Source organism: Priapulus caudatus, unplaced genomic scaffold (assembly GCF_000485595.1).
Source record: "Priapulus caudatus unplaced genomic scaffold, Priapulus_caudatus-5.0.1 Scaffold739, whole genome shotgun sequence".
Classification (NCBI taxonomy): Eukaryota; Metazoa; Priapulida; class Priapulimorpha; order Priapulimorphida; family Priapulidae; genus Priapulus; species Priapulus caudatus.
The window spans coordinates 132,260-157,900 of NW_014577800.1; the positions used below are offsets into that span (position 1 = coordinate 132,260).

General features: G+C 41.1%; 4 protein-coding genes across 8 annotated transcripts in view; 3 read left to right on the forward strand and 1 right to left on the reverse strand.

The window, feature by feature from the left end:
* The window catches only part of LOC106813208 (zinc metalloproteinase nas-30-like), a 15,268-nt gene extending 8,530 nt beyond the window's left edge, over positions 1–6,738 (forward strand). The window contains exons 3-9 of one of the 2 annotated variants that reach the window (XM_014817279.1): positions 1,196–1,364; positions 1,548–1,674; positions 2,382–2,445; positions 3,033–3,227; positions 4,100–4,229; positions 5,899–6,036; positions 6,636–6,738. In XM_014817279.1, the coding sequence (XP_014672765.1) occupies positions 1,196–1,364; positions 1,548–1,674; positions 2,382–2,445; positions 3,033–3,227; positions 4,100–4,229; positions 5,899–6,036; positions 6,636–6,679 (867 nt within the window). In that variant the 3' untranslated portion in view covers positions 6,680–6,738. The remainder of the gene's footprint in view (positions 1–1,195; positions 1,365–1,547; positions 1,675–2,381; positions 2,446–3,032; positions 3,228–4,099; positions 4,230–5,898; positions 6,037–6,635) is intronic. The other variant, XM_014817280.1, reaches the window with a different exon arrangement.
* Positions 225–12,756, forward strand: LOC106813209 (salivary glue protein Sgs-3-like). Of its 2 annotated transcripts, none has more exons than XM_014817283.1 (4): positions 225–387; positions 9,600–9,711; positions 10,236–11,127; positions 12,077–12,756. In XM_014817283.1, the coding sequence occupies exons 2-4, from the start codon at positions 9,660–9,662 to the stop codon at positions 12,213–12,215; spliced, it is 1,083 nt and encodes a 360-aa protein (XP_014672769.1). In that variant the 5' UTR covers positions 225–387; positions 9,600–9,659; the 3' UTR covers positions 12,216–12,756. The 2 variants fall into 2 exon arrangements, with proteins under 2 accessions (XP_014672769.1, XP_014672767.1); XM_014817281.1 differs by lacking the exon at positions 12,077–12,756 and adding an exon at positions 11,557–11,866.
* A 2,082-nt stretch (positions 12,757–14,838) lies between these two features.
* Positions 14,839–18,342, reverse strand: LOC106813205. The gene is made up of 5 exons (XM_014817272.1): positions 18,230–18,342; positions 16,789–16,958; positions 15,840–15,969; positions 15,448–15,520; positions 14,839–15,337 (listed from the first exon to the last, which is right to left on the reverse strand). Exons 1-5 carry the CDS (start codon positions 18,340–18,342, stop codon positions 15,221–15,223), a joined length of 603 nt encoding a protein of 200 aa, XP_014672758.1. The 3' UTR covers positions 14,839–15,220.
* A 137-nt stretch (positions 18,343–18,479) lies between these two features.
* LOC106813206 (complexin-like) overlaps positions 18,480–25,641 on the forward strand; it is a 45,261-nt gene continuing 38,099 nt past the window's right edge. For 2 of the 3 annotated variants that reach the window (XM_014817274.1, XM_014817276.1), the window contains exon 1: positions 25,448–25,528. The gene's annotated coding sequence lies outside the window, so the exon portion shown is untranslated. Of the gene's footprint in view, positions 18,552–25,447; positions 25,529–25,641 lie in introns of those variants that run through there. The other variant, XM_014817275.1, reaches the window with a different exon arrangement.

Sequence of the window (25,641 nt, forward strand, 5' to 3'; positions counted from 1 at the left end):
TCCTGATATTAGTTATGTAATAATTCGTTTTATGTTAGGCACAGTTCAATCATATCTTTACATTTGGTACAGTAGGTTATAATTAGATTGCAAACCACAACTTAACAGCAGAATGAACTTTTCTAACAGACAGAGCGATTTGGTTCTCGCAAAGCGTGATCTCAATTCAACATTCGCGTAGACACGATTCTCGCAGACCTTGAATAATTTCTATTCAATCCTTGCATAGGTGAGGATATGTTGATTGGTTTTTCAGGCACCTGCTGGTGCGCGTATTAACGCCAGCATTGATGAGATCAGTACGGCGTGGTATGGCCATGCCAACCTTCCTTGTCCTGACTACGTGGAACTGAGATATCAGCAGAATCTCGCACAAGCCGGCCCGCGGTGAGAATCGTAACATCACAGGCACTTGGAGCGTTTCAATAAAATATTATTATAAATAAATACGAAATCTATATTTACTACCAAAGTCTTAATTTTTCTCTACTCTCCTTCACCTATTATTGCCGACAAGCCGTGCTGCAAATGCTCCAGCCATTGCAACACATGCCCACCGCCCGCACGCTGCTGCACGCAACTGCACACTTACACATAAATTTATGTGTAAGTGTGCAGTAGCGTGCAGCAGCGTGCAGCAGTGTGCGTGCGGTGGGTGTGTGTTGCAGTGGCTAGAGCATTTGCAGAACGGCTTGTCGGCAATAAGAGAAACATTAAGACTTTGGTAATAAATAGATGTCGTATTTATTTATCATTCTATTTTATTGAAGCGCTCCAAGTGCCTGTGGGATACATTACATGATAATAATAATTATAAAAATAATTATTATTTCGAGTCTCCTCGGGAAGTTGTTATTATTCCTTTCTGTAGCCTTTCGCCACTCTTCTCTGTCCGCCAACAGCGCTATATAGCTATAGCGAATGGCACTGAATGTCACTGAGGGTGGTCACAGCCAGAGTTTGTTTTTGCGCCCTCAGTGGTTCTTTTACGCCCACATCGGCCTTTCGTATTACTGGAGACGGGACCGCCATTTTACGTGGTCATCCGAGCCACGGGAGATTCACAGTCTCCAATGTTGAGAGCCAGGTTTTTACACCTTGAGAAAATTCACTGACATCAGTTAAACTATTGTCTACTAACTGACTACTTTAAAACGCTGTGTTACTCGACGCCACATGGTGATATGAATTTCAGGTAGAATTTGACGGCGTGTTAGAAGGCGATCTGGTGATCAACGAGAGACAGGCGAAGTGGATGTTACAAGCATTCAACACTAGACAGAAGCGGAAACTGATCGACAACGAAGAGCTTAGGTGGAATATCAGCACACCGATACCCTACCTATTCAACCCGGAAGATTTCAGTAAGACAATCACCAGCAAATCCCTCGTTCTCACTACATAAAAATCTGTGATTTTCATTATGCAAATAAGATAACGCACACAATCTAAGATCATATCTTTATATCTTAATTTCTTATGATTATAATATTTATTTATTCATTTATTATATTTTTATGATTATTATTTATAACGATTTTACTCAGATGAGAATGAGAAGGGAATCATCAGATGGGCTATCAACCACTGGGAGCAAGAGACGTGTATCCGCTTCAAAGACATGGGACCTGTGGTCTACTACACCGATTACATTCTCTTCTACAAGGGAAAAGGGTATGCCCGAGGCAGAGCTTTTTAAACTATTTCAGTGTCATTCACCCTCGGGTTGTATCACAATATTTCATTCACCCGCGACTAAATACCCTTGTGTTTTTGGTAATTTTCATCACTTTTGGCTGAACGATTCACCAGTTTAAGAGGCACTGGTCTGAGGGAATGTTTATACACTATAGGCAAAGGTAGCTTGCTGAGGTTATAAGTTATAAGACTATACGTTATGCGTAGCTGCTAGCTTTTGTATGGTGTCATTTTGTTATTCCGCATTTTCGAATTTAAGGTCCTACACTAGCACTACTTGGCATATCGCAATACTCGTATATAGTATACTGAAATCTATGCCCGGTTTGTGCATGATATCTTAAACAATTAATATTGACCTGAAAATCGGGTTTCAAGTGATAGCTTGACAAAACGCCTGAGGCGATTTTATAGTCCACGTGACGCTGTGTACAAACCTATCTGTGTTACGTTACCTACACGGAAGAGTTGTATTTGTATAGATGAGAAAGTCGGATTCGTTATAGCCGCTTATAGGACAATGTGTTATCAAGTTTCACGTCACAGAATATATACAGAGTGATGAATCTCAGAGTAAACTCATAGAAGAGTATATAACTTTCTACATATAGTATACACATATAGCTATATACACATAGTTCATGTGCTCGTGATCGTGTGTTAACAACTTGCTTTGTTTTTAGCTGCAGCTCAGAGGTCGGTAGGAATGGACAGACACAAATCTCCTTAAACGTCATCTGCATATCCGTAAGCGATCACGCCATATTTAATTAATATAATTTCCACACGACTTGGTTCTACTATAAAGGTGCGCGCTTCATATTAACCTGTAAAAATTCTCGAGTTGTGCGCGTCAGAAGTATGCGTTCAAGTACAACAGATATACCTATAGACAGGATACAGCTTCATAGCCGCAAGCTACATGCATGCGCGTTATGTTAAATGTTTATCCGCTGCGCACAGTGGATGGAGTTCGGTTGGAGTCGGAAGTAGAGAAGTTATTTATCACACCTACTATTTGTACCCTCTAAATGGCTTTCACGTTGCTTTCAGTTTATTCACCCGCCCAATCGTCGTTAACCCTTTATTTAACGACCACTCAATGAAAACGTCAAACGTGACTTTTACGAGCAAATGGTCGCTCTACGGAGGTGATCGTCGACACAGATGTGTCTCTATTTATTATTCTATATTATTATTTGTTATGTTGTTATATTATTGTTATTCTATTTGTTATTCTATATTGTTATTTGTTATATTAGTATATTATTGTTATTCTATATTATTATTTGTTATATCAGTATATTATTGTGTCTCTATTTGGGATTCTATAGAAGCAGATCGTGGCTCATGAGATCGGACACTCGCTGGGGTTCTGGCATGAGCAGGCTCGCCAAGACCGCGATGATTACTTGGATGTGCTGTGGGAGAACATCCAGCCTGGCAAGACGTATAACTTTCTCACTCATCAGACGATCACCAACGACGTCCCCTATGATATGTCCAGCCTCATGCACTACCTAGGAACGGTGAGGCGCCATCTACCGGTGTAATCGTTAAATTATCGGGTATATCGTGGCATTAGACATGTGATCGCGTACATCGTGTAGATTAGGGGTTCTTAACCTGTGGTCCATGGATCCCTTTGGGGTCTGTGGATGGGCTTTAGGGGGTCCGTGAAACAGGCGCATGCAAAACTCTGTGTTTATGTGCTTATGTGCATTTTTGGGGGGAAGAGTCCGTAGCTTTCACCAGATCCTCAAAGGGGTCTATGACTCAGAAAGGGTACAGAGCCACTGGCGTAGATCGTGTAGATCATGTTAACCTGACTCAGTAAGTCGTCAATGATCACCACGACGAATCATTCAACTTTGTGGACATAGCCACGGGAACTTTCGCAATCAGTCTAATGATGTGTCACAGAAATGCCTTTAGTGTTCATTCGTGTTTAGTTGGTATTCACCAACAGATGGCGTACGTAGTCAGCAGGTCTCAATAGGCATGACCATAACATGAAAAAATAATTAAAAACGTTCAAGAAAGTTTCAGTGACACAAAACACTCACTTAATTCATGCTAAATGACCACAGATATAAGGTTTTGATGCATCTTTCCAGCAAGTTTGTCAGATTCAGTTTCACACACAAACGCACTAGCCCGGTCACCATAGAAAGCAAAATTTTCCACAAGGAGCATAAGCATATAGCATAATTCAGATTAGTACGCTCTATATATTACAGAGTCTACTATAGTCTACTATATTACATCAAACACGAGAGAAAACGGTCTGGAAAACAGACCAGGTAGTGCAACGGTAAACAACGGTTTGCTGAGGGGTACTGTCGCGTGCTACATTTAGCTCTTGTGTTCGTGGAATCGTTATTTGGAATTTTCGTTTCAGGATTTCAGCAAAACCTACCCGGATATGTTGACTCTGAAATCGCGCGACGGGTTTCTACAACAAGTGATGGGAGGAGCCGAAAAGTTGTCATTCTACGACGCAAAAACGGCAAATATCGAATACTGCAAAGGTTTGGACTGCATTCACACACGTGCGCGCGCACGCGTGTATTCTATTCTAACACGTGCCCGTTCTTTGCCTAAAAGCGCTAGATATAAGATAGTATATTATATATCAGCTAGCTATAAGCGCTAGATAATCTATCACATAAATTTGGGCTCATAGGGGGTCGTGTCGTACATGGTACTACATCAGATATGTACCCGAGGTACATATATGTACACACACAGTGTAGCAGACTTGTCTACCGAAGTGTACCTTAAACCGCTAACACTAACCACTAATCCTAAACCCTGAACCCTAACTCAATATAACCCTTAACCCTAACTAAACATACGCTCATATAAAAAAAACATTAATAGCTAAACTAAACCTAAAACTACCTCGTACATATCTGTATGTACCTTGTTACGACAAACGACATCTTTCGTGCATAATTTGGTAACTGTGTGTGTGGTGGTGCTGTGGTGTGGTGTGTGTGTGTGCGGGGTGTGGTGTGTGGTGGCGTGTGTTGTTTCCTCGCTTTTCGCCCGATTTGTTCATCAATCGGCTAACTGAACGATATACTTCAGAATCCACCGAGCTGGAGATGGTTCTGGCTGAGCGAAAAAAAATTAAAAAGAGTTCAAGTATTACGTAAATAAGTCAAAATTCGAAAAAATCTATTCGTCAATAGATTGGCAGTGCGTACAGCAGATCACATCAAACATTACTGCGAATTACACTCGCGTCCTCTTGACTGCCGCCGTATGAGCATATCAAATCAGCTACGTCTGGAGATGTCTGCTCAAACAATAATCTATTCCTCAATAGATGTGCCTACTTCTCAAATCCCCCCCCCCCTACCGCAGATTCGACCCTGCTCACTCTGCTTTGACGTATCACCGTACTGACACAGTAGTCAGTGGCCATTTAAGCTTGTGCCATGATGTTCTGTGTACCCAGTGCAGTGTTTTCCTTTCAGTAGCATGAAATATTTTAATCTTTAGTGTGTTCACTTGACATGGAGTTTATATTTAATAGACAACATTTTTGCTGGTCTACGGTATAACTTCCGCTAGTATAGATAATATGCCGCATAAGTGGGCAGTACAGGCCAATACACACCACGCCACGCACGCACGCAACGCCCAGCGCGCGCACATACACATTACACTTACACGACACACATACCAACACACACACCACACACACACGCACGCTCGTCACGCACGCACGCACACGCAGCACGCACGTCAGCGACGCACTCACGCACTGCACACACCACACACACACAACCACACCATCACACACACACACACACACACACGTGCACGTGCTATCGGGCGCCTGGAGGCAAGCCACGGAAATACGTCTAACAAATTGACCACATAAAATTTAATTGGTACGCAACTACGTGGGAATCAGCCCGCTGCAATGAACACACAGCAATGCGCAGAAAAAATGCCTGCGCGTTTATGCGCTGATTTGTGACAACGCAAAACTAACAAACCAAAAGAGCTCTTTTATCGGGATTAGGGAGTCTACGTAAAACGATGTCGTAGATGGAAAGTCGATTGACGTCACGCACCTATCAGTTTCCGCTCAAATATAACTCGTCACAAATATAATAAATAATTGCAGATGTGGCGAGGGAAAAATGTCGATTGCATAACTAGAGTTGTTTTGTGTGCTTTCAGACTCCTGTCGCAACACGAAGCTCCGAAGGCCATGCGAGCATGATAGCTATCAGGATCCTAACGACTGCTACAGCTGCAAATGTCCAGAAGGATTTGGAGGGACTTATTGCAATACAGCCGCGTTCAGCGTCGGCGGAGGTATACATAAATAAATAAATAAACAAACAAACAAATAAATTATTCGGTTAGAAATATAATAATTAATGAATAACAAAGTTGAGAGCAATTTACAAACGGCATTTGGCAATTGTCCACATGTGGTGCATCATGCAAACACGCAACACGTAGACACGCACACGCACACACACAGCGCGTCGCGCACACGACACACACACACACCAGACACACAACACACACATCACGCCACAAACACACGACACACCAGGTCAGCACATGCACACACACCACCACACACGAACCACACACACAACACACAGCCACCACACAACACAACACACAGCGACGGCGCACGCACGCACGCACGCGACGCGACGCCAACAGCACATACGGCAGCACGCACCACACACACACCACCACGCAATCGCCAGCACACACACACACACACAACACAAACGTATAGTTGTGTATCTATGGTAATACCCCACTGTTGCAGCTAATTCGCGCACGCCGCTCACAGTAAAATACAGTCAGGCCGCACGCACCCGCAGCTGATAGACTAATGACTATATAATGATTATAGTGACGATAAGCGCACTGACTACGATCTCTGTCGGTAGCAGACTTTGCGGCGGATGATCGTCATCACATGCAGTGGAGATGAGGGGTGACAGGTCACTGTCGATATCCAGCAGGTCGCTTCCGCTCAGCATGAGCTGGCTCATTAAGTACGCGAGTCTTATATTATGTCAATAATACACCACCCACGCACGCCACACAGCACGTACGCACGCACGCACGCAATTTGTCCGGTAAGATATGAAGCCGCGTTCACTTGACTAGCAAGAAATCCGGTTATTTAGCGTTCACACGAGCAAAATGCGCGTCCAAGAAATTACGGTTATCTATAAACAGATCCGGTTATTTGATTAAATTACGCGGCTTCCCAGACCGCGTAAATTGCCGTGCTTGAGAAATACCGGATCTAATGGACGCGCACGCTAATTCCCTCGTGTGAACGCTAAATACCTGGAAAATTTCATGAAACCGGCGTATTTATAGACTGGATCCGCACTCGATCAGTTCTAAGTGTAACGGCGAGTGGAACGTCGAGCTTCGGACAGTCTACGTATTTTATCGGCAGTTGCGTGCGCATTTGCATTGTTTATTTCGCATTTGTGCTTGATTGTTTAAGGCAGCTCGCACCTCGCAATGACCCAGTAGTTCGGAGCCGCGAAATCACGTGTGAACGCTCCGCCGCGTAGGTTGTCTCAGATTCGGTATTTTCGCAATACCGTATTGCAATAAATACAAAGGTCCTCGTGTGACCGAGGCTATAATAGAGAAACGATATAAGTTATATATATATTATAGTATGAATATATATGGTATATTATATAAGATATATATAATATATATTATATATATTATATCAAGAGCATAATAAAGAAGGTCTTTCCTTAAGGTCCTTTCTTATATGCTCTTGATTATATATATCAAATATATATATATATATATATATATATATATTATATATATCTATATATATATATATTTATATATATATATCAAATATATTATATATATTTATATCGAGAATATATATCAATTTGTCTATATATCTTCCGACAAATATTTGACTATTTTCTGCTACTCGTAAAGCTATACTAATAGCAGTGTCCTTGCTATTATTTGCGACAACACCCACTCATTTTGAATTCCCTCGCTCGTGATTGGAATTTTAATCCACCGAAATAGGTGTAATGGATAATTAAAATAAGAAAGCTTTCACCTCAGCTTTTCATACTAGTACAGTAATTATAATTTTACCACAAAAATAGATATTAGCAAGCTTTTTAAACACACTTATATATACTATCTATATATATAGTCCTAATTAATCTTTATATTATACACTCCTGATATTAGTTAATGTAATAATTTCGTTTTATGTTAGGTACAGTCAATCATACTTTACATTTGGTACCAGTAGGTTATTAATTAATGATGTTGCAACCACAATTAACAGCCGATAAACTTTTCTAACAGACAGAGCGATTTGGTTCTCGGCAAAAGCGTGATCTCATTCAATTCGCGTAGACACGAATTCTCGCAGACCTTGGATAATTGTCTCTTTCATCCTTGCATAGGTGAGGATATGTTTGATTTGGTTTTTCAGCACCTGCTGTGCCGTTTAACGGCACTATTGAGGAGATCAGTACGGCGTGGTAATGGCCATGCCAACCTCCCCTGTCTGACTGACGTGGAACTTGGCGATATCAGGAGAACTCGCGCACAATGCCGCCCGCGGTGAGAATCGTAACATACGCCATGGAGCGTTTCAATAAAAATAATGATAAGTAAATCGAAATCTATTTATACCTAAAGTTTAATGTTTCTCTATGCCAGACTAGCGTGCTGCAATGCTCTAGCCACTGCAACCACAGCACCAACCGCACGCACAGCCTGCTGCACGGCTCTGCACGCTGCTGCACGCTGCTGCACGCTACTGCACACTACACATAAATAAATAACTCTATATTTTATGTGTAAGTTGTGCAGTATTCCCCGGGCAGTCAGCGTGCGCAGCGTGTCGCAGGTGCGTGCGTGGGTTGTTGTTGTGCAGTGCTAGAGGCATTTGCCAGCACGGCTTGTCGGCAATAAGAGAAAAACATTAAGACTTCGGTAATATAATAGATTTCGTTATTATTTATAAATTCTTTTTATTGAAGCGCTCCAAGTGCCTGTGGGATACATTACATGAATACATAATAATAATTATAATAACTAAGTATTATTTCGAGGTCTCCTCCGAAGTTTGCATTATGTCCTTTTCTGTACCCATACCAGACCCAGGTGGTCGCCACTTCCTCTCTGTCTGCCAACAGCGCTATTATAAAACAAGCTATAGCCGAATGCACTGAATGCACTGATGGGTGATCATGGGGTGATCACAGCATAGTTTTTTTGCGCACTCTCAGTGTTCTTTTAGCGTCCCCATTGGTTGGCTTAGTATTACTGGAGATCGGACCGCCATTTTAACGTGGTCATCCGAGCCACGGCACGATCACAGCTCAAGTTGACGAGGCAGGTTTTTACACGCTTTGAGAAAATTACTGGCCCCGGCCCGGATTGAAGCTCATGGACAGACCTGCAGTGGGAACAGTATACGTGGCCTAACCAGCTAGGCCACGAAGCATCTCTCAATGTGGGATACATTACATAGTAGGAGAATATATTCGCGATATCAGCTAGACTATTATATATTACTCTGTGAATCAGTGCGCGTTAAAATCAACCGACAGCTTCTAATTTGGCCATTATTCACACTCGGAGGTTAATACTCCACCCCTTATTTGTCAAACATCTGCGAGTTGTTGTTTTTTGCAGGGAAGGGTCCCTGCGGGCGAGGGGGGGGGGAGAATCAGACTATAGTACTTTTTACTACTTTTAGTACTTTTTACTACTTTTAGTACTTTTTACTATAGTACTTTAGTGAGAGGCTTTTCGAGTAGTAATTTACCTGCAGTTTACCAAAGACAAACTGAGACTCGGTGGGAGTAACATTGATGCGTATCTTTCAGCTTTTGCGGAAGAGACTGCTAGAGGAAGGCGTCATTGCCGAGACAACCGAGGTTCTGCTAATGATGAGGAGCAAGACACCCTACGGCATATTCTTTCAGGCCAGATTCATAAGTACGAACCTCGTATTAAAAAGTTTTCGCAACAAAATTTGACCTCTGGAAAGATCAATGCGTCCACGCAGGTTTACTAAATTAATTGCTCATGATCGTTAGCCGTTGCCGTTAATTGTGGCTTAATATGTCACGCACAAATAAGAAGAGACGATCCGTAAAATGTCTACGCCGTAAACAGGTATAGCGTTTCACGTGGTGAACATTATTACGTGTTCTTGCTTTCATCTACTACTACTACTACTACTACTACTACTACTACTACTACTACTACTACTACTACTACCTACTACTAACACTACTATACTATACTACTACTGCCACTGCCAACTGCCACTGCCACTGCCACTGCCACTGCCACTGCCACTGCTACTGCTACTGCTACTGCTACTGCTACTACTACTACTACTACTACTCAGCGGACGCATCCGAGATAGAGTTCACAATGCCATGCCATGAATCTTTATCCATCATTCGTGTCTACATGTCCGCTATGTCATGCTGGATATCCCTTGCTTTCATCAGTCACGTGCGATGAGGACGACAACACGGCTGCCGCTCCGCCAGCGATTCCAAAAGCTTCGGCGCTGATAGCAACGACCTCGCCGGCGCCGACAACAGACTCCGATCTGCTGATACGTGCAACTGTTGGCAGATTCGCTATACCGACGACAGGTAGCGAACAGCCTGCTACAACCACGCGGCGGCCGCCCATGAGAGGTATGGTACGTGCTGGCAGCAGCACGACAGAAGCAACGACGAGAGCAGGTCGGACGTCATCGCCATCATCGTCAACACGCCGACCTCAACCAACAACAACAACAACACCGCCGCCGCCACCTCGTCGATCAAGATCAACGACAACAACTACAACAACAACAACCTCTCCTCCTCCTACTGCTCCTCCCCCTACCACAACAACGACAACCGAAAAACCGCCACCGCCCACAACAACAACAACAACGACGACGACTACGACTACGCCGAGGCCGGTAGCAGCTCAAAGCAGCACGCGTTCACGTTCAACGTCAGGGGCTGCGCAGAGAGCATCCTCGCGACAGAAAACAGGAGAAGGCGAGACGGCGGCGGTCGATCGCCCGCACTCACGCACCAACACGCGGAGAAACGTCCGCCAACGCCAACGAGGCAAATCGTCGGCCAGCACGGCCACCAGGAGGAAAGCGGCGAGCCGACGACAGGTGCAACGTCGACGCGACGATGCCGACACTGTGAACGCTGCTCGCAGAACACACGCGAACTCGCGAGACCAGAGCGCGACTGACGACGACGACGACGACGACGCGGACACTGATACACAGGACAGGTGGGCTAACTGGTCGCCATGGTCGGCATGCAGCCGGACATGTGGCTGCAGCACGCAGACTAGAAGGAGGGAATGCATATCGGACAACTGCAGGTAAGTACACGCGAGTTCAGATCAAGTTTTAATTCGCGCTATAGCGTCTTGTCTATTATTATTATTATTATTATTATTATTATTATTATTACCATATCTATGATTCAAGCAGAGACACTGCGACAAGCAGCTGCGTATACAACAAGCAATGTGCGTGTGGTGGAAATATTCACGTCCTATTATGTTACTATATTCAGGAACTTGCATTTAATGAACTTGAAATTCACAGCCGACTACTCTTAGTACGAACGAATAATTACGTGTTTGCCCAGAGCTGAAAAAGAAATGTTATCGTCATATAGCATAGTTTATAGTATCTCTCTATGGATTTAGTCATTTCATGTTGGCCATTTACATTTTATTTTCCATCAATCATCATTCATTTCGTTTTTTTTTTCATGTTTCGTCCATTCATTGCATCGTAAAAAGCATGGGGCAGCAGTCAGAGACGCGTGACTGCAACCAGACAGTGCGTACCTGCGGGTCGGGCAAAAATAGCTACTGTTGCAAGGGATGGCGACCACGGCGGACTAGCTGCACTCCCATCTCGAGCTTTGGAAAGCGCCCAACCTGAGACCCATGCCACTCGATCTGCTGGTTGGAATCACCATCGTCAAAACTGTGTCTCTCAGGCCATAACTCTTACCATCACCGTCCCGCTCCGCCACGCACGTACATTAGCTTCGATATTTCTATCGTCATCATCATCATCATCATCATCATAATCATCATCATCATCGTCATCATCATCATGATCATCGTCATCATCATCATGATCATCGTCATCATCATCATGATCATCGTCATCATCGCCATCGTTACCATTTTATTGCCACGCCACGTCTTTTCAAGCGAATCACAGGAAGTGAAATTCTGCGGCTGAAACAGACCGTGCTCACTAGGTCGCGTGTGTGGCGAGCACTGATTGTTCTTATTCGTTGTCGAGCAGTCGCACCTATCGGGAGCAACGTCACTGCTTGGACAGGGAGGTGCGGCCATGCGGTATCGGGAGAAACAGGTACTGCTGCCGCCGCTGGAAGTACAGACACGACAAATGCGTGCCAGACTTCTACGACGATGCCGAATAAGAGCAGGAGTATCACTACCACTTATGGCGGCGATTCGTATCACAGTTGTTCAAGTCTGAATACGTGCGAGATTGCGCGTAGTGCCGCCGAAATTATAGCCGCACGCGATTATACGATGTCTAGTTAAACTACGTTAGGTGATCCTACAGAGTAATGATGTAACCATACTGGATTCCTGAAGAATGTTGGTATAATCACAGAATCATATTTAACTTAATAAATTGATAAGTAATACTCAGTCACACACATCCAGAACGACGAGAATGGCTTCATGAGAGCATCTGGTATGGCAGAAGACCTACAATGTTAATTCTATCCGATCGTGTAGAAGCTAGGTGATAAACAGAGTTGTCGTTTGGGCGAGCGCGCGAGAGCGAGAGATATGGAGATTTAGAGGTGTGTGAGGGGGGGGGGTAGAGTAAAAGAGTGAGGTTGAGAGGCCAAGAAAGATAGCGAGCGGCAGGAAAAGAAACAAAGAGAGAGAGAGAAAGAGAGAGAGAGGAGAGAGAGAGAGATGAGAGAGAGGGAGAACAGAGAAGAGCGCGAGAAGAAAGAGAGAGAGAGAGAGAAGAGAGAGAGAGAGAGAAAGAGAGAAGAGAGAGAGAGAGAAAGAAAGAGAGAGAGAGGAGAGAGAGACGAGAGAGAGAGCGAGAGAGAGAGAGAGAGAGCAGAGAAGAGAGCAAGAGAACGAGAAATTGTGTGTGTGTCGAGAGAGAACACGAGAGAAAGGGAGAGAGAGAGACAGCTAGAGAGAGAGAGCAGCGAAAGAGAGAGAACGAAGAGAGAGAGAGAGTAGAAGAGAGAGAGCCAGAGAGAGAGAGAGAGAGAAGGGAGAGAGAGAGAGAGAGAGAGGAAGAGAGGAAGAAGAGAGGAGAGAAAGAGTAAGAGGCAGAGAAGAGAGAGAGGAGAGAAGAGAGAGAGAAGCGAGAGAAGGGAGAGCGAGAAAGAGAGAAAAAAGTAGAAGAGAGAGAGAAGAAGAGAGAGAAGAGAGAGCTGAGAGAGAGAGAGAGAGAGAGAGAGAGAGAGAGAAGGGGAGAGAGAGAAAGAGAGAGAGAGAAGAGAGATGAGAGAGAGAGCGAGAGAATTAAGGGAGAGAACGAAAGAGAGAGAGAGAGTAGAGAGAGAGAGAGAGAGGAGAAAGAGAGAGCGAGCGAACGGGAGATAGAGAGAGAGAAAGAGAGAGAGGGAGAGAGCGAGAGAGAGAAGATGAGAGAGATGAGAGCGAGAGAGAGAGAGAGAGAGAGAGAGAGAGAGAGAGAGCAAGAGAGAGAGAGAGAGAGAGAGAGAGAGAGAGAGAGAGAGAGAGAGAGAGAGAGAGAGAGAGAGAGAGCTTGCATATGCAATAGGAACATCATTAAAAGAATCTTTTATATCAGTGAATAATCGCGTATTCAGTTGTTATTTGTCCTGTGGACATTGTTAGCTATTTAATATACTTAAAATTAAATGTATACTTGAGATATATATATATGAAATGTATAGTATGATGATGAGTATAAAATGAGGTGCGATATGCACATGTTTTTTCATGCGAATAGTATATGAAGCTAGATGGTACAGTAATGTGTTCTCAATAAACGAAATTAGATAAACTAGCAAGTTGGAATTCATGCATCAAACGCAAATTGATTATAATGATCAAGAGCGTGTTAAGAAGGGGTAACGCGTAACCTTCTACCGCGTACGCTCATGTAATTCTATATCAGCACATTAACGCTACGCATGATACCTATAAGGATTTAAAGTTGAATTGATTAATTTTGACAAAGAAAATCGGCTAAACTCATGTAGGGATTGATTGTTTAATAAAATCGTTTTAATCCGCTTAATAATTTTAAATCATTCTACAAAATTGTAGAATCTGATAAATATGTGCATACAAAAGTAGTAATTATGGTGAATTTATTAGTTACACACCTAATAATATAGTGGTTTATAGTTTATTTTATAAAGTGCTTTTTACTCTATTGCTTATTTTCGTATGTTGGCTATATGTATATATGTATAATACCACAGTTATGGTATAGCATAACTGTGTAAATTTTACATATTTTCAGGAGTCTATCAATAGGACTAAGACAGACAAAGGTGAAAAATTCAACATTTCGTAGCCATAGTCTACCTATAACTTTGGCTTTGGCTAGATTAACCATAGAATTAAAAACATGACAATTTAATACAATAGGTAAAATACAATACTTCACACATGCTGGCTGGATTTAGATATTTCATACAAATTTTCACATTATTCATGCAGAATAATTACTAGCACTAGGAAACCTAGAACTTTCTGTGCATGCAATCTGTACTTTCAACGAGGTCAGGTCAATCAGTTTATCAATTCAGTAATCTGATAGATAGTCCACGTTTTGATGATTATCATCTTTACAAACCTGTTAACATGACCCATAATGAAAGTTTTCAGTATATATTCGATATAAAAACATGTGTACTAAAAAAGCCATAACAACACACGGCAGTATAGATGTTAAAACAATGAGATGGTGATTGATGACATTGATTGAGATTTTACTGAGAATGAGAATAATTGAGTGCAAACTTGATGATGTGGCATGCTTAAAAGATCCCCAATGGTAAAAAAAACGTCATAAGTCATAACCGATTGCCTTGATAGACGTGCCTATAATATATTTGAACTATGAATTATACCTACACTTCAGTTCATTTTAAAGATGTATCACACGTGCAATGTTTTAAACTAAACAATAGGGAAAATTTCACTAGACAACTTATGGCAACGGCAAGTTTACACTGATCAACCTACACACTTTTCATTTCCACATTTATATACATCAATAGTTATAGGGCAAGGTACGGCAAGGCAAGGAACATTATTTCCGGCTACATGTTTTCTACGAGCCGACACACAGGCAATAGAGAACATCTACTTGCTAGGTTCTAGGCCTAGGCTTACTTACTTACTTACTCACGAAATACCAGGTTGCCGTCCTGCTTACAGAAATATACTAGCTTTGTGTACTAACTCAGTCAACAGATGGCGCCACATGCGGAGCAACAAAGTCATTGTATATTTGTTCGTGAAGGGCTTCATTAAGCAGTGGTGGAACAGTCGCTTCGTCCACGGGAACATCCAAACACAACTGCAAAGATCGTATCATTCAATTAATGTTTACTTGCACTGTGTTCAATTAATACATTATAACGTTATATATCCGAAAGTTTATATGAAATATAATCAATTCACACTCACCGAGAGTTGTATAACTTCCTCTGCTCTTTGCCCAATCAATAAGTACTTGTACAGGTGGAAATGTTGCCACATACTACAAAATAAATCGTTAGTGGTACAGATAATAGCTATTGGAATCGAGAGGGGAGGGTAATATTTAATTTACAATAAAATCCCAAATGATTCACACCAAATCGTTTAAAAAAAGTAATAAAAATACACACCCACACATGCACCCGCACACGCGCACGCACGCACGAACGCAGGCAAACACACGCGCGCGCGTACGCACGTACATGTAGAGCTATAGTGAGTGTAAAGTATATAGATGTGCACTTAATATCAATTCTATAAAACCTCATCAAAACACACAAAATACATCGGTATTATCAATTCCAGTTTTCTTCACTTACTTGCTTATAAAATAGTTGCGAATAGACAATTGCTCCACTTTGCTGAGATCTGTCATTCCCTCTGCCTGAAAACATTCGCCCACTTGATGAACAAATGTATCCAATGAGCTCTCCATATTTGCGTCTTCACCTAATATAAATAAAACCAGTATATATAAATAATTGTAGTGGTTTCAGATGAAATTCTACAAAAGAGGCATAGAGAACGAAAATGTAGCACACCATTTGCGTAGTAGAACAAAATGATAGTACTCTGACAGAAACCAATTTCATTGGAACCGAAATCTTTTTATTGCACGTGGCAAAAAACAAGGTGTTATGGTTCAATATATGTGGTTGTTATGTACCAACGCTTTTCTAATCATCTGTCCTGTATAATAATATATTTTATATTAACGGAAGGAGAATAAACTGCTCTTCATGTTTAAATATTTTTCATTTACATGATCTGTGTAATTACATCACAATTTACTGATGATGTAAAAACTTTGCGATCTTATATCTGCGATGAGATATTTGCATAATTTTCTAACTGAAACTTTTTGTTTTGTTTTTGTCACTAAAAAAAAACTAGCAAATAGCTTTATATTTTACGAGACTTGTTTGTCGCACCGTGTGACACGTTTAAAACGTGTGAAAAATAGTCGTAGAGCCAAAGTTGGCCTACTGTTGGCTGTACAACGTTAGGCTAATGTTAGTGTAACGGCTGCATATTATCTGTGATAGTAGGCCTATTGATAATTAGGAAACTAATTAGGATATCTGTCGCTGCTAAAGAAAAAAAAACTTGTAACATGTAATAAGCATTAATCCAAACATGTACTAAAAAAACATATTGAGGCAAATCTGGAAAACTAATTTCAGAATGAAGGGAACGATGGTAAGACAAAATATAGATCAACGAATTTTCTATGATAATTAATTAGCGCAATTTAGCAGAAAGAGTAACCTGCGATGCACACTAGTGCATTATTCACTAGGTTCAGGCATGTGGTTGAAGCTTGGACACTGAGCTCTCTCTTTTGGGCCCATAGGACAATGTTTCCATAAATGTCCAACAAGCACATCTGTTGCATATCAACGCTACATGCATCAAGTCCAAGCTTTTCAGCAAGCACACTGCAAGAAATAAGCCGACTTAGAATATTGCGCAGACGAAATTGGCAAGTGCACTCAATTCGAAAATAACACCCTGACTTGGAAACATCAGAGCCCATAACTGAGGACATCAAACAGGTTTATTTTACCACTTAAGTTTGATAAAATAACTTACAAGTAATTCCATGGAGAATGTGAATTATTAGCGTATATGAAAACTGATAAATTCAATTTTAGTAACAAAGAAATTCCTGATTTTTATATAATAGTGGTATTCAGAACACACACAACATCAGAGCAAAACCAGTGCACTTTTTTATAATTGATTCTCTTTTTTACAACCGATGCTATAGATGCTACTAAAAACTGAGCATGGAGTTCAAACAGAATCTAGGTTTAAATTAAATATTAAAACTGAAATTGCTAGTATTGCTTTTACTGCCATCATTTCCACCTCTCCCGAGCTTTCACTTGTCTCCCTCCTGACCTGCCTCTGCCTTTCACTCTCCTCCTCTACCCTTCAACCTTGCTCGTGTTTCCCGTCTTTCCCTCTTGCACTTTTAACCCGTCCACACTGTCTTCCTCCTCCTCCCCCTCCTCCTCCTCCTCCTCCTCCTCTCTCTCTCTCTCTCTCTCTCTCTTTCTCTCGCTCTCTCTTCCAATCCTCACTCTATCGCTTTTCTCTCGCCTTCTCACTTTCTCTCCCCCTAACCTAATTACCGCCATAACTTCTCATTCCCTCTCTCTCCATTTATTCCACCTACCCAGGTTCGCCCACCCTTCCTCCCCATCCCCGTATTTTTGTCTATCTCTTTTCTTTCCTTTCCATTTTGTGCGTTTCTCTCTTTCCAAGTCTCATGCAAACACAATCCAAATAAATAAGTGGCTAATAAAAAACACTGTATTTTTTTAAGAGTTGTATTAAAAATAGCAGCAGTCTCGGATTGGTCCGGGACTGGTAACTTTTGAGCAAGAACTCTTAATTATTCTTGTTGTTTGTGCACAGCGGCGTACGCGCGATGTGCTTGCGTGTTGCAGAGGAAAATTTGAACGGCATTTACAGGAAGTTCTCGGCAATGATAGGCAAAAGAGAGTAGAGAAACATTAAGACACTGGTAGCAATTACATTTCGTGTTTATTTACCATAATGTTTTTATTGAAATTAACGTTCCAAGTGCTGTGCATGATCATGACATGTGATGTGGGCTATATAATCATTTATTAATGTGAATTGTGATGATGAACGTCCAACCAATTGCGATATTTTAACCCAAATGACGAGATTTCTATACCTGTAAAGTCGGACATTTCCGCTATTAACCGTATCATTTGCTGAATTATCATCAGCACTTTTCCATATTGACATCAATTCGGGTGGATGGAACTTTACCTTGGGAATATTCATTCTAAACAGCAGAAAACGACCGCTACATAAGAGCAGTACACTTGTTTATGTAAATCATTTGTTACTGTTAGCTGATTGGCCAGCGTAATCATCGTTTACAAGATACAGTAGTAAGTACAGTCGATGGCGATCAACAAGCGTGAGTGTTTGTTTATACGTTTGTGATATGTTAATCTGCCACTGCTACTGTCAACTGCGCAGCTGTATAGGTAAATCAGCACGTTATCCGCATTGGTGCGTACTTGCCTGTTAAGTGATGTATCGCCTTTCTTACTTACACAGTGCATACTCATGTGTGTTGTCATTTAAAAAAATGTGTACGTTTAGTGGTCGTTCAACTTCACACTCACTGACACTGTCTCTCGCAGTGTTACTGAATACTGTTACTGATAGCTCTACAACCCTTCACTCCGCCACAGGAGTGAAGGGCTATAGTTCTAGAGCTATGTTACTGTCAGCTCTTCCCATGTACCATGTAGCCACCTTTATTCCCGACGCAGGAAAAAATAAGAAGATCTGTAGCAGGAGCAAAGTGTCTACACTACTGAGTACTGTCACTACTCTAGTTACTAGTTAGTAGTAAAGCTATCGCCATACTACTACTAGTGCCATAGCTTAACAATAACATTACCGATAACTGATTGTTGTTAGTAACACAGTCGGTAGGCCTACACTATACTCACATTCATCTGAGCATGATCATTATTTTCGACATGTTCCATCTTCAAATGATTCATTAGCTTCGTCGTTTCTGTCATTCTATTACGGAATTCTCTTCCTTCCGCTTTGGTTAATTGCAAAATTGAAGCTTTTTCTATTGCGATCCGCAGTGTTGATCTGTCTATTTGCTCAGCATTGTCTCTCTTTGTCTTCGATATATTTTCTTAGAATTTGAAGACGTATCTTTTTGAGGTTATCAGGGTTCGACACTAACGCTAGTCCGTTGGTCCGAGACTAGTAAAAAATAAGAAGGACTAGTAAATGCCCCATAGCTGTTAGTCCTGCGGACTAGTTATTTTCCCCGTCCCTCACCGTCCCAATTACCCATCCTCCCATCGATTTCACTATAGTCCCCTGCGGCAGCTTCTCTCAACCAAGATCCAAAGAGCTATATATATATATATATATACTCATTGCCATCAACAAGTTTTCCTTGTTTAATAGACGCGCTAGTACAAGTAGACGCTAGCACGCTCTGCACGCTCTAAGCACGCTAGACCCTATGACAGTACAAACATTGTTAAAAACAATGGGGCCACAAACCAGTCTACCGATCGATCGCTTGACAGTATAGCTTTCGACATAGAACAAACGGTCTGATTGTATAAATGACACAACTAATCAGTTTATACGCTCTCATAGCGAGGTATTTACATCGCAACCACATTGCATGCGTGTTTTACTTGAAGCTGTTGATACCAATAGTTATCTATAGTAGTGATACAAGTAGTGAAGCATATAGTACAGGGTTTCTTCTGCGGGAAAATTAGACAAAGGAGGTAATGGCCAGTTTGGGAAAAAATGTGCATGATGGATTCAAATACAGGATGTATTGATATACTTATAGCTATGTAGATACAGGATATACTTATCAGTGAATACAGGAACATTTTCACAACGGCGATGTTAAATTTGATAACGTCAGTGCGCCACTGTGCCTCTTATGTATAAGAAACCCTGTAGTAGTAGGTACATCCTTATCCAATACTAACATCAATGTTGTTATGTGAAAGTATTTCGACAGAGCTCGTCCTCCACCTCCCAAACGTAAGTCGCAGGAGGAGAAATTAGATGGCCAGCGTGTCTATGATAAGACTAAAAGGATGCGTACGTTCCAGCCAGCGTGGAAATCGTCATACCCGTGGCTAGAGTATGACCCGGCCAAGGGCAAGGGTATGACTTGTGGTGCAGGCTGTATGTGTGGTAGTTTTTTCACCGGCACTACAAACTATCGTTTGGAAACTGTTAAAGCGCATGATGCTTCCGAAGGGCACATAAAGATCATAGCAAAAATAAATCAAATGCAAGGACCATGCCTGTTCACGAAACAGTGGGGGCAAAAACACTAACTTTAATGAACAAGGCCACAATAGCAAAACTGAATATCTTAATTAGAAATGCACATGCTATTGGAAAAAACGCAGGCCCTACACCGATTACGTCAAGCTGTGCCAGCTTGACAAGGGTTAGATGTCGGCAGCACTTACCTCACCGACAAGGCCTGCCAGAGGTTCATTACGGCGATAGCCGATACAAGGCGCTGGGAACAGTATGGAGCTATAATTGAGGCCAAATTCCTTGCTGTGATAAGTGACGGATCCACAGATTCCTTATCAAAGGAGGCGGAAATTTTATTTTCGAATTAAAATTTAATTTAATTAAAATTTTAATCTTATGATCCATATCAAAGTTACGTATATTTTATACAATTGAATGTCGTTTGCAAAACGTTTCTGGGGGACACCCCTTGTACCATTGGGGAGACCCCCTGCACCCCCTAGCAGAACGGGGGGCTCCACACTCCTACCCCACCTACCTCCTGGCAAATCACAATGCTCGTCGCTCTGCGCCTAGTAGGAGTCTTTCGGCAGGACTAGTAGAATCTTGGAAGGACTAGTACATTTTTTCTTTTACTAGTCCTGTGGACTAATGAACTAAAATGGTTAGTATCTAACCCTGGTTATGAGATAGTTGTGCTCGTAGGGTCTATGTCCCCCTGACCTCTGTTTGACCTGGCTCATTTAGCTATTTCTGACTAACCCTGACCCTAACCCTAACACTAACCCTAAGTCCCTAACCCTAACCCTATATATATTATATATTATATTATATTAGTCAGAAATAGCTAAACGAGCCAGGTCAAACAGAGGTCAGGGGAACATAGACCTTAGACTACTGACTTTTAAATTAGTTGTTCCCTTGTCAAGGGTTTGCATATTAAGTGAGTTTTTACTTGCTGTTTATGTTATTTCAATACACTACTACTAATACTAATTACTAATTACTATTAAACTGCTACTGTTAATAAACTATTACTAGCACATCAAAGCTCTATGTTATAAGCATACACTTGGGGTTCAAAAATGTGTTTGTTAGCTGCATAAAAACAAGTGCTTTGATACGCTCTTGATACCTTCTTAATACGCTCTTGATAAAAAGTCTATCGATTATACATGTTTTATCATAGATTTAGCAGAGAGAAAGATGGCCAACTTCACTGACACATTAGTAAAGGTTGGTGGCAGGTGCATCTCCGGAGGTAGCACAACACTACTTATACTTACTACGTCGAGTATGACTTATTTCTGCGTCTAGGTGCTTAAGAAATGGGATGAATGGGGGAAAATCAATGTGGGAAGAAATGAGGAGATAGGCTCACATCTGTTAAAGACCTAACCAGTATGCTTGCAGAATTCGTTACATTATATAGCAGGGTGCTAAATTAACAGGAGTCCAGAGTCAAATACTCCCTGATTTACTGTCGGACTCCCTGATTTGACATATGCAGGAGTCCGTGTCACTCCCTGAAAATTCTGCCATACTAACTAGTTCGTTCCGGAGCACGGCCTTGCAGAATTACCGTATTTTTTAAGCTAATGTCCAAAGAAAATTTGGCAGACGTGCAACCGCATGAATCTTAAAAATAAGCACATGCGTTATTGTTAATAGCTTTTAAATTTTGAACATCAGACTGCGGACTCCCTCATTTTGCTGCGGACTCCCTCTTTTTGAGGGTAGGGAGTCCATTGGACTCCCGTGTTCAAAAGTTAATTTCTACCCCTGTATAGCTATATTACTTTTAAGTTCTTCTCTTAAACATTTTGTTTAGACTATTAATTGTAAATTATTATTATAGTTTATTGTTACAGCATTCTTGTTGATACCAAGTTACTTGGTTGCTGAATGGAAATTCAACAAGTTTCCTGGATCTAGACTAAATTACTTTTACACTTAAGCCCGGCGCACACGTGAGTTATTTTACTCAAGTAAAATGATGCATGAGTCAAATTACTCAACGAAAATCCGCCGCACACGTGAGTAAAATGACGCATGCGTCAAATTACTCAACGAAAATCCGCCGCACACGTGAGTAAAATGACGCATGCGTCAAATTACTCAACGAAAATCCGCCGCACACGTGAGTAAAATGACGCATGCGTCAAATTACTCAACGAAAATCCGCCGCACACTTGAGTAAAATGACTCATGCGTCATTTTACTTGAGTAAAATAACTCACGTACATGCGCCGGGCTTTAGCTATGTGTCCTGCAAAATTATTATTTACTAAGCATTGTCACAAAAAGCAATGTATACGAATAAAACAAGGAGCCAACAATGTATATAGGCCTATGAGCTCTGGTAAGGTGTGGTCCATCAAAATGTGCAATATTCCATCTAGGATATAGGCCTAAGATAAAATATTGCTTGTTTCCCCTTTACCGACCGACTCGCCAAAACGCCGCTACTCGACACATTTTATTGGGCGATTAAAACAAAACAAAAATTATTTCGTTTTCGCCAAAAAAAAAATCAAATTCGTTCCGCAAAAACGTATACACAAAACAGAATATACAATATACATACACACATCTTGTCAAAACAAAATGAAAAAGATTTTTCACCTACCTACCTACTCGGTACCCTGAGAGGCCAGTATAGGTAAAGGGGAAACAAATGATTTTTCAAGGGTGGCCCTATTTTCCTGTGTGCACCTGACGTGAGAAGATAGCTCTCTTTTGCAATATAGTCATGCATGCACGCAACTGCACACATTATATTGAATTCTATTTTTTTTTTTTTTACAAATATGTGTGTGTGTGTAGGTAAATAGATAGGTGAATGGATTTTTACATAGATCTATCACCTTATATATATATTATCAGGAGTATATCAATATTGATAGACTCCTGATATTATATGACAACATGAATTGAAGCTTGAAATTGGGAGCCTCTACAAAATTCTCATGAGTCTTATCTATAACTTTACAAATAATTTTTTTGCAGAGTTTACTAATGATATGCTCAAATCATGTACAAATAATGTATTAATAGTTTTTGTACATTTTATCCTTATTTTGGTTATAAAATCGACATCTTGATTTCATTATTAATTCTTGATATTATGCTTTTTTAGTTTATCAGATTCTCAGACATGCATCTTCAATACCGCAAAGAGGGTGAAGACAGTTACCTGCACATTGCTAAAGTTTTTGCATTGGTCAGCTTCATCTCGCACTAAATATAGGAGGATAAGACATGATTGTCACTGTCACAATGCGAAGTTGTATACCTACGGCTACCTTTATTTTCTGACCTTTTAGCCAAGAAAAAATCTAAATTCTTTCTCAAATCATTTTAAAAATTTATAATCCTTTCACATTGCTGTAGTGCATTTTCGGTTGTGCGCACTATCGCTGTCGCAAATACATCGTTCTACTTGCCTCCAAATTACGAACCCTGAAGCCAATATACCTCAATCTTGTTATTAGCCTATTGCTATCACATGCAGTCCTTAATATTATCAGGAGCGTATAATGACAAATACTTCTCATATTGACAAATATTTGTCATTATACGCTCCTGATATTATCCATCCTCCTCTTCTGCTGTTTATGAAATAGTCAGCGTGGGCAGGGGGTACAAGACTGCATAGCACCCAAGTAAATTGGTGCACAATTTATATTTGTTTTTTTCTCCAGTACTATATGATATGCTTATTTTGATAGTTTGCCAGTCAAATGTGATTGACAGGGGAGTGAATGTTTAAGTTAATGAGGTGAAGCAGTATCAGTGATTCGCCTGAGCTAGCAGTAGTCAACAAATGAAGTGCAGCTAACAGGCATTAGTTATGCCGTAAACAAAATACTGGAGATCAATTAAACAATGATAATTGCAATTAATCAAAAGTTTAACTCATGTCTATCATTGACGGTAAAAGCATGTATTTTCCCAATACTCATAAACGGACTATCCCTTTTTGTAATTTTGTGGCCACCAAAATGAAATTATAGTTTGCAACCCAACACATAACCGAGTAGAGATAAATTGTATAACGTGTAACTTTAGTGTTTTACCCAATCCAATAAGTTATGACATCGAACTGGATAATTATTTTTGAGAATCTGCTGTTGGCTATGGAGTCGTATGAACCAATATGGTGGAAGGATCAGTATGGTGTCATGAACTGAATCAATGATCAAACATTGATTACATAATCTCATAGCTATATGACATACTGCATAACGACTGCGTCCATGATTTGTAATCCTGCATTATGTTTGGCAATTTGATTCAGCAACAAAGTGTAAAGTTAATTAGTAAGCCTGTTTCAGACTCAACTAGAAATTTGAGAAGGCAGATGAGGTGGGTTGGATATGGAGGAGGTGGTTTCCTTATTCTTTGCTCTGATGAAGCTGTTTTAAAATGTATGCATCAAACACTTGTGATAGCAAACATGAAAACGACAATGGGCTTAATTCATGCAAGTGGTGTCCTTCAAAAGTAGGTTTCACAGTGTATTTCAGCAACTAGCTTTTGCATCAAAAGTTCAAATAATTGTAATTATGTTCGTATGCTACTACTCCAGTTTACTGCTGAAACTTTATTGTTGCCATGTTGCTATGCCTTTACCGTCTGAAAGGTCGATTTCACATTTTGCTTTAATTGGTCCTTGGTTTACTAATGAGGTGCTTGCTACACAGGAAGTTTGTCCACTCATTGCATGTGGTTGGTTTAGATGTTCCGGACATGAACTACAGTACAACATTTACTGAAACCTGTCTTATATACACGAATTGTCGTAATTCTACAACACGTTTCTAATTCTGGTAAGGTCCACAATTATGAATTGAGGGAAACCTAATTGGATCACTCATGACCACTATTCGCGTATGAAATCGGCATCCATGGATTCGATTAATGGCAGATGCTCTGGTTCGCGGACTCCGCACTCGGCATTCTCTCGCACGCCGCGTATTGACGTTTTAGTTCGAAAGGGCTCCTGTAGGGTGCATTGCTGGGCTGCTATGTCTGAATAATTACAGTCAAGTTGTGGCCATTCCATTACCTGCCTTCATCCAGTGCGCAAGATATCGGCGAGCGGCAATAAGCTAAGTCAGCCAGCTAGTGTGTGTTACGCGTGGTTTGTGAGTGCGAGAACTACCGCGTTTGCGTACTTCTGTAGGTAAGTGTGACGTAATATTGCTGGGCTGTTTTGATAAATGCACGCGATGTTCCTGCGAAAGTTGTGAGAATGGCAACGATATATATATATACGAGAGAGAGAGAGAGAGAGAG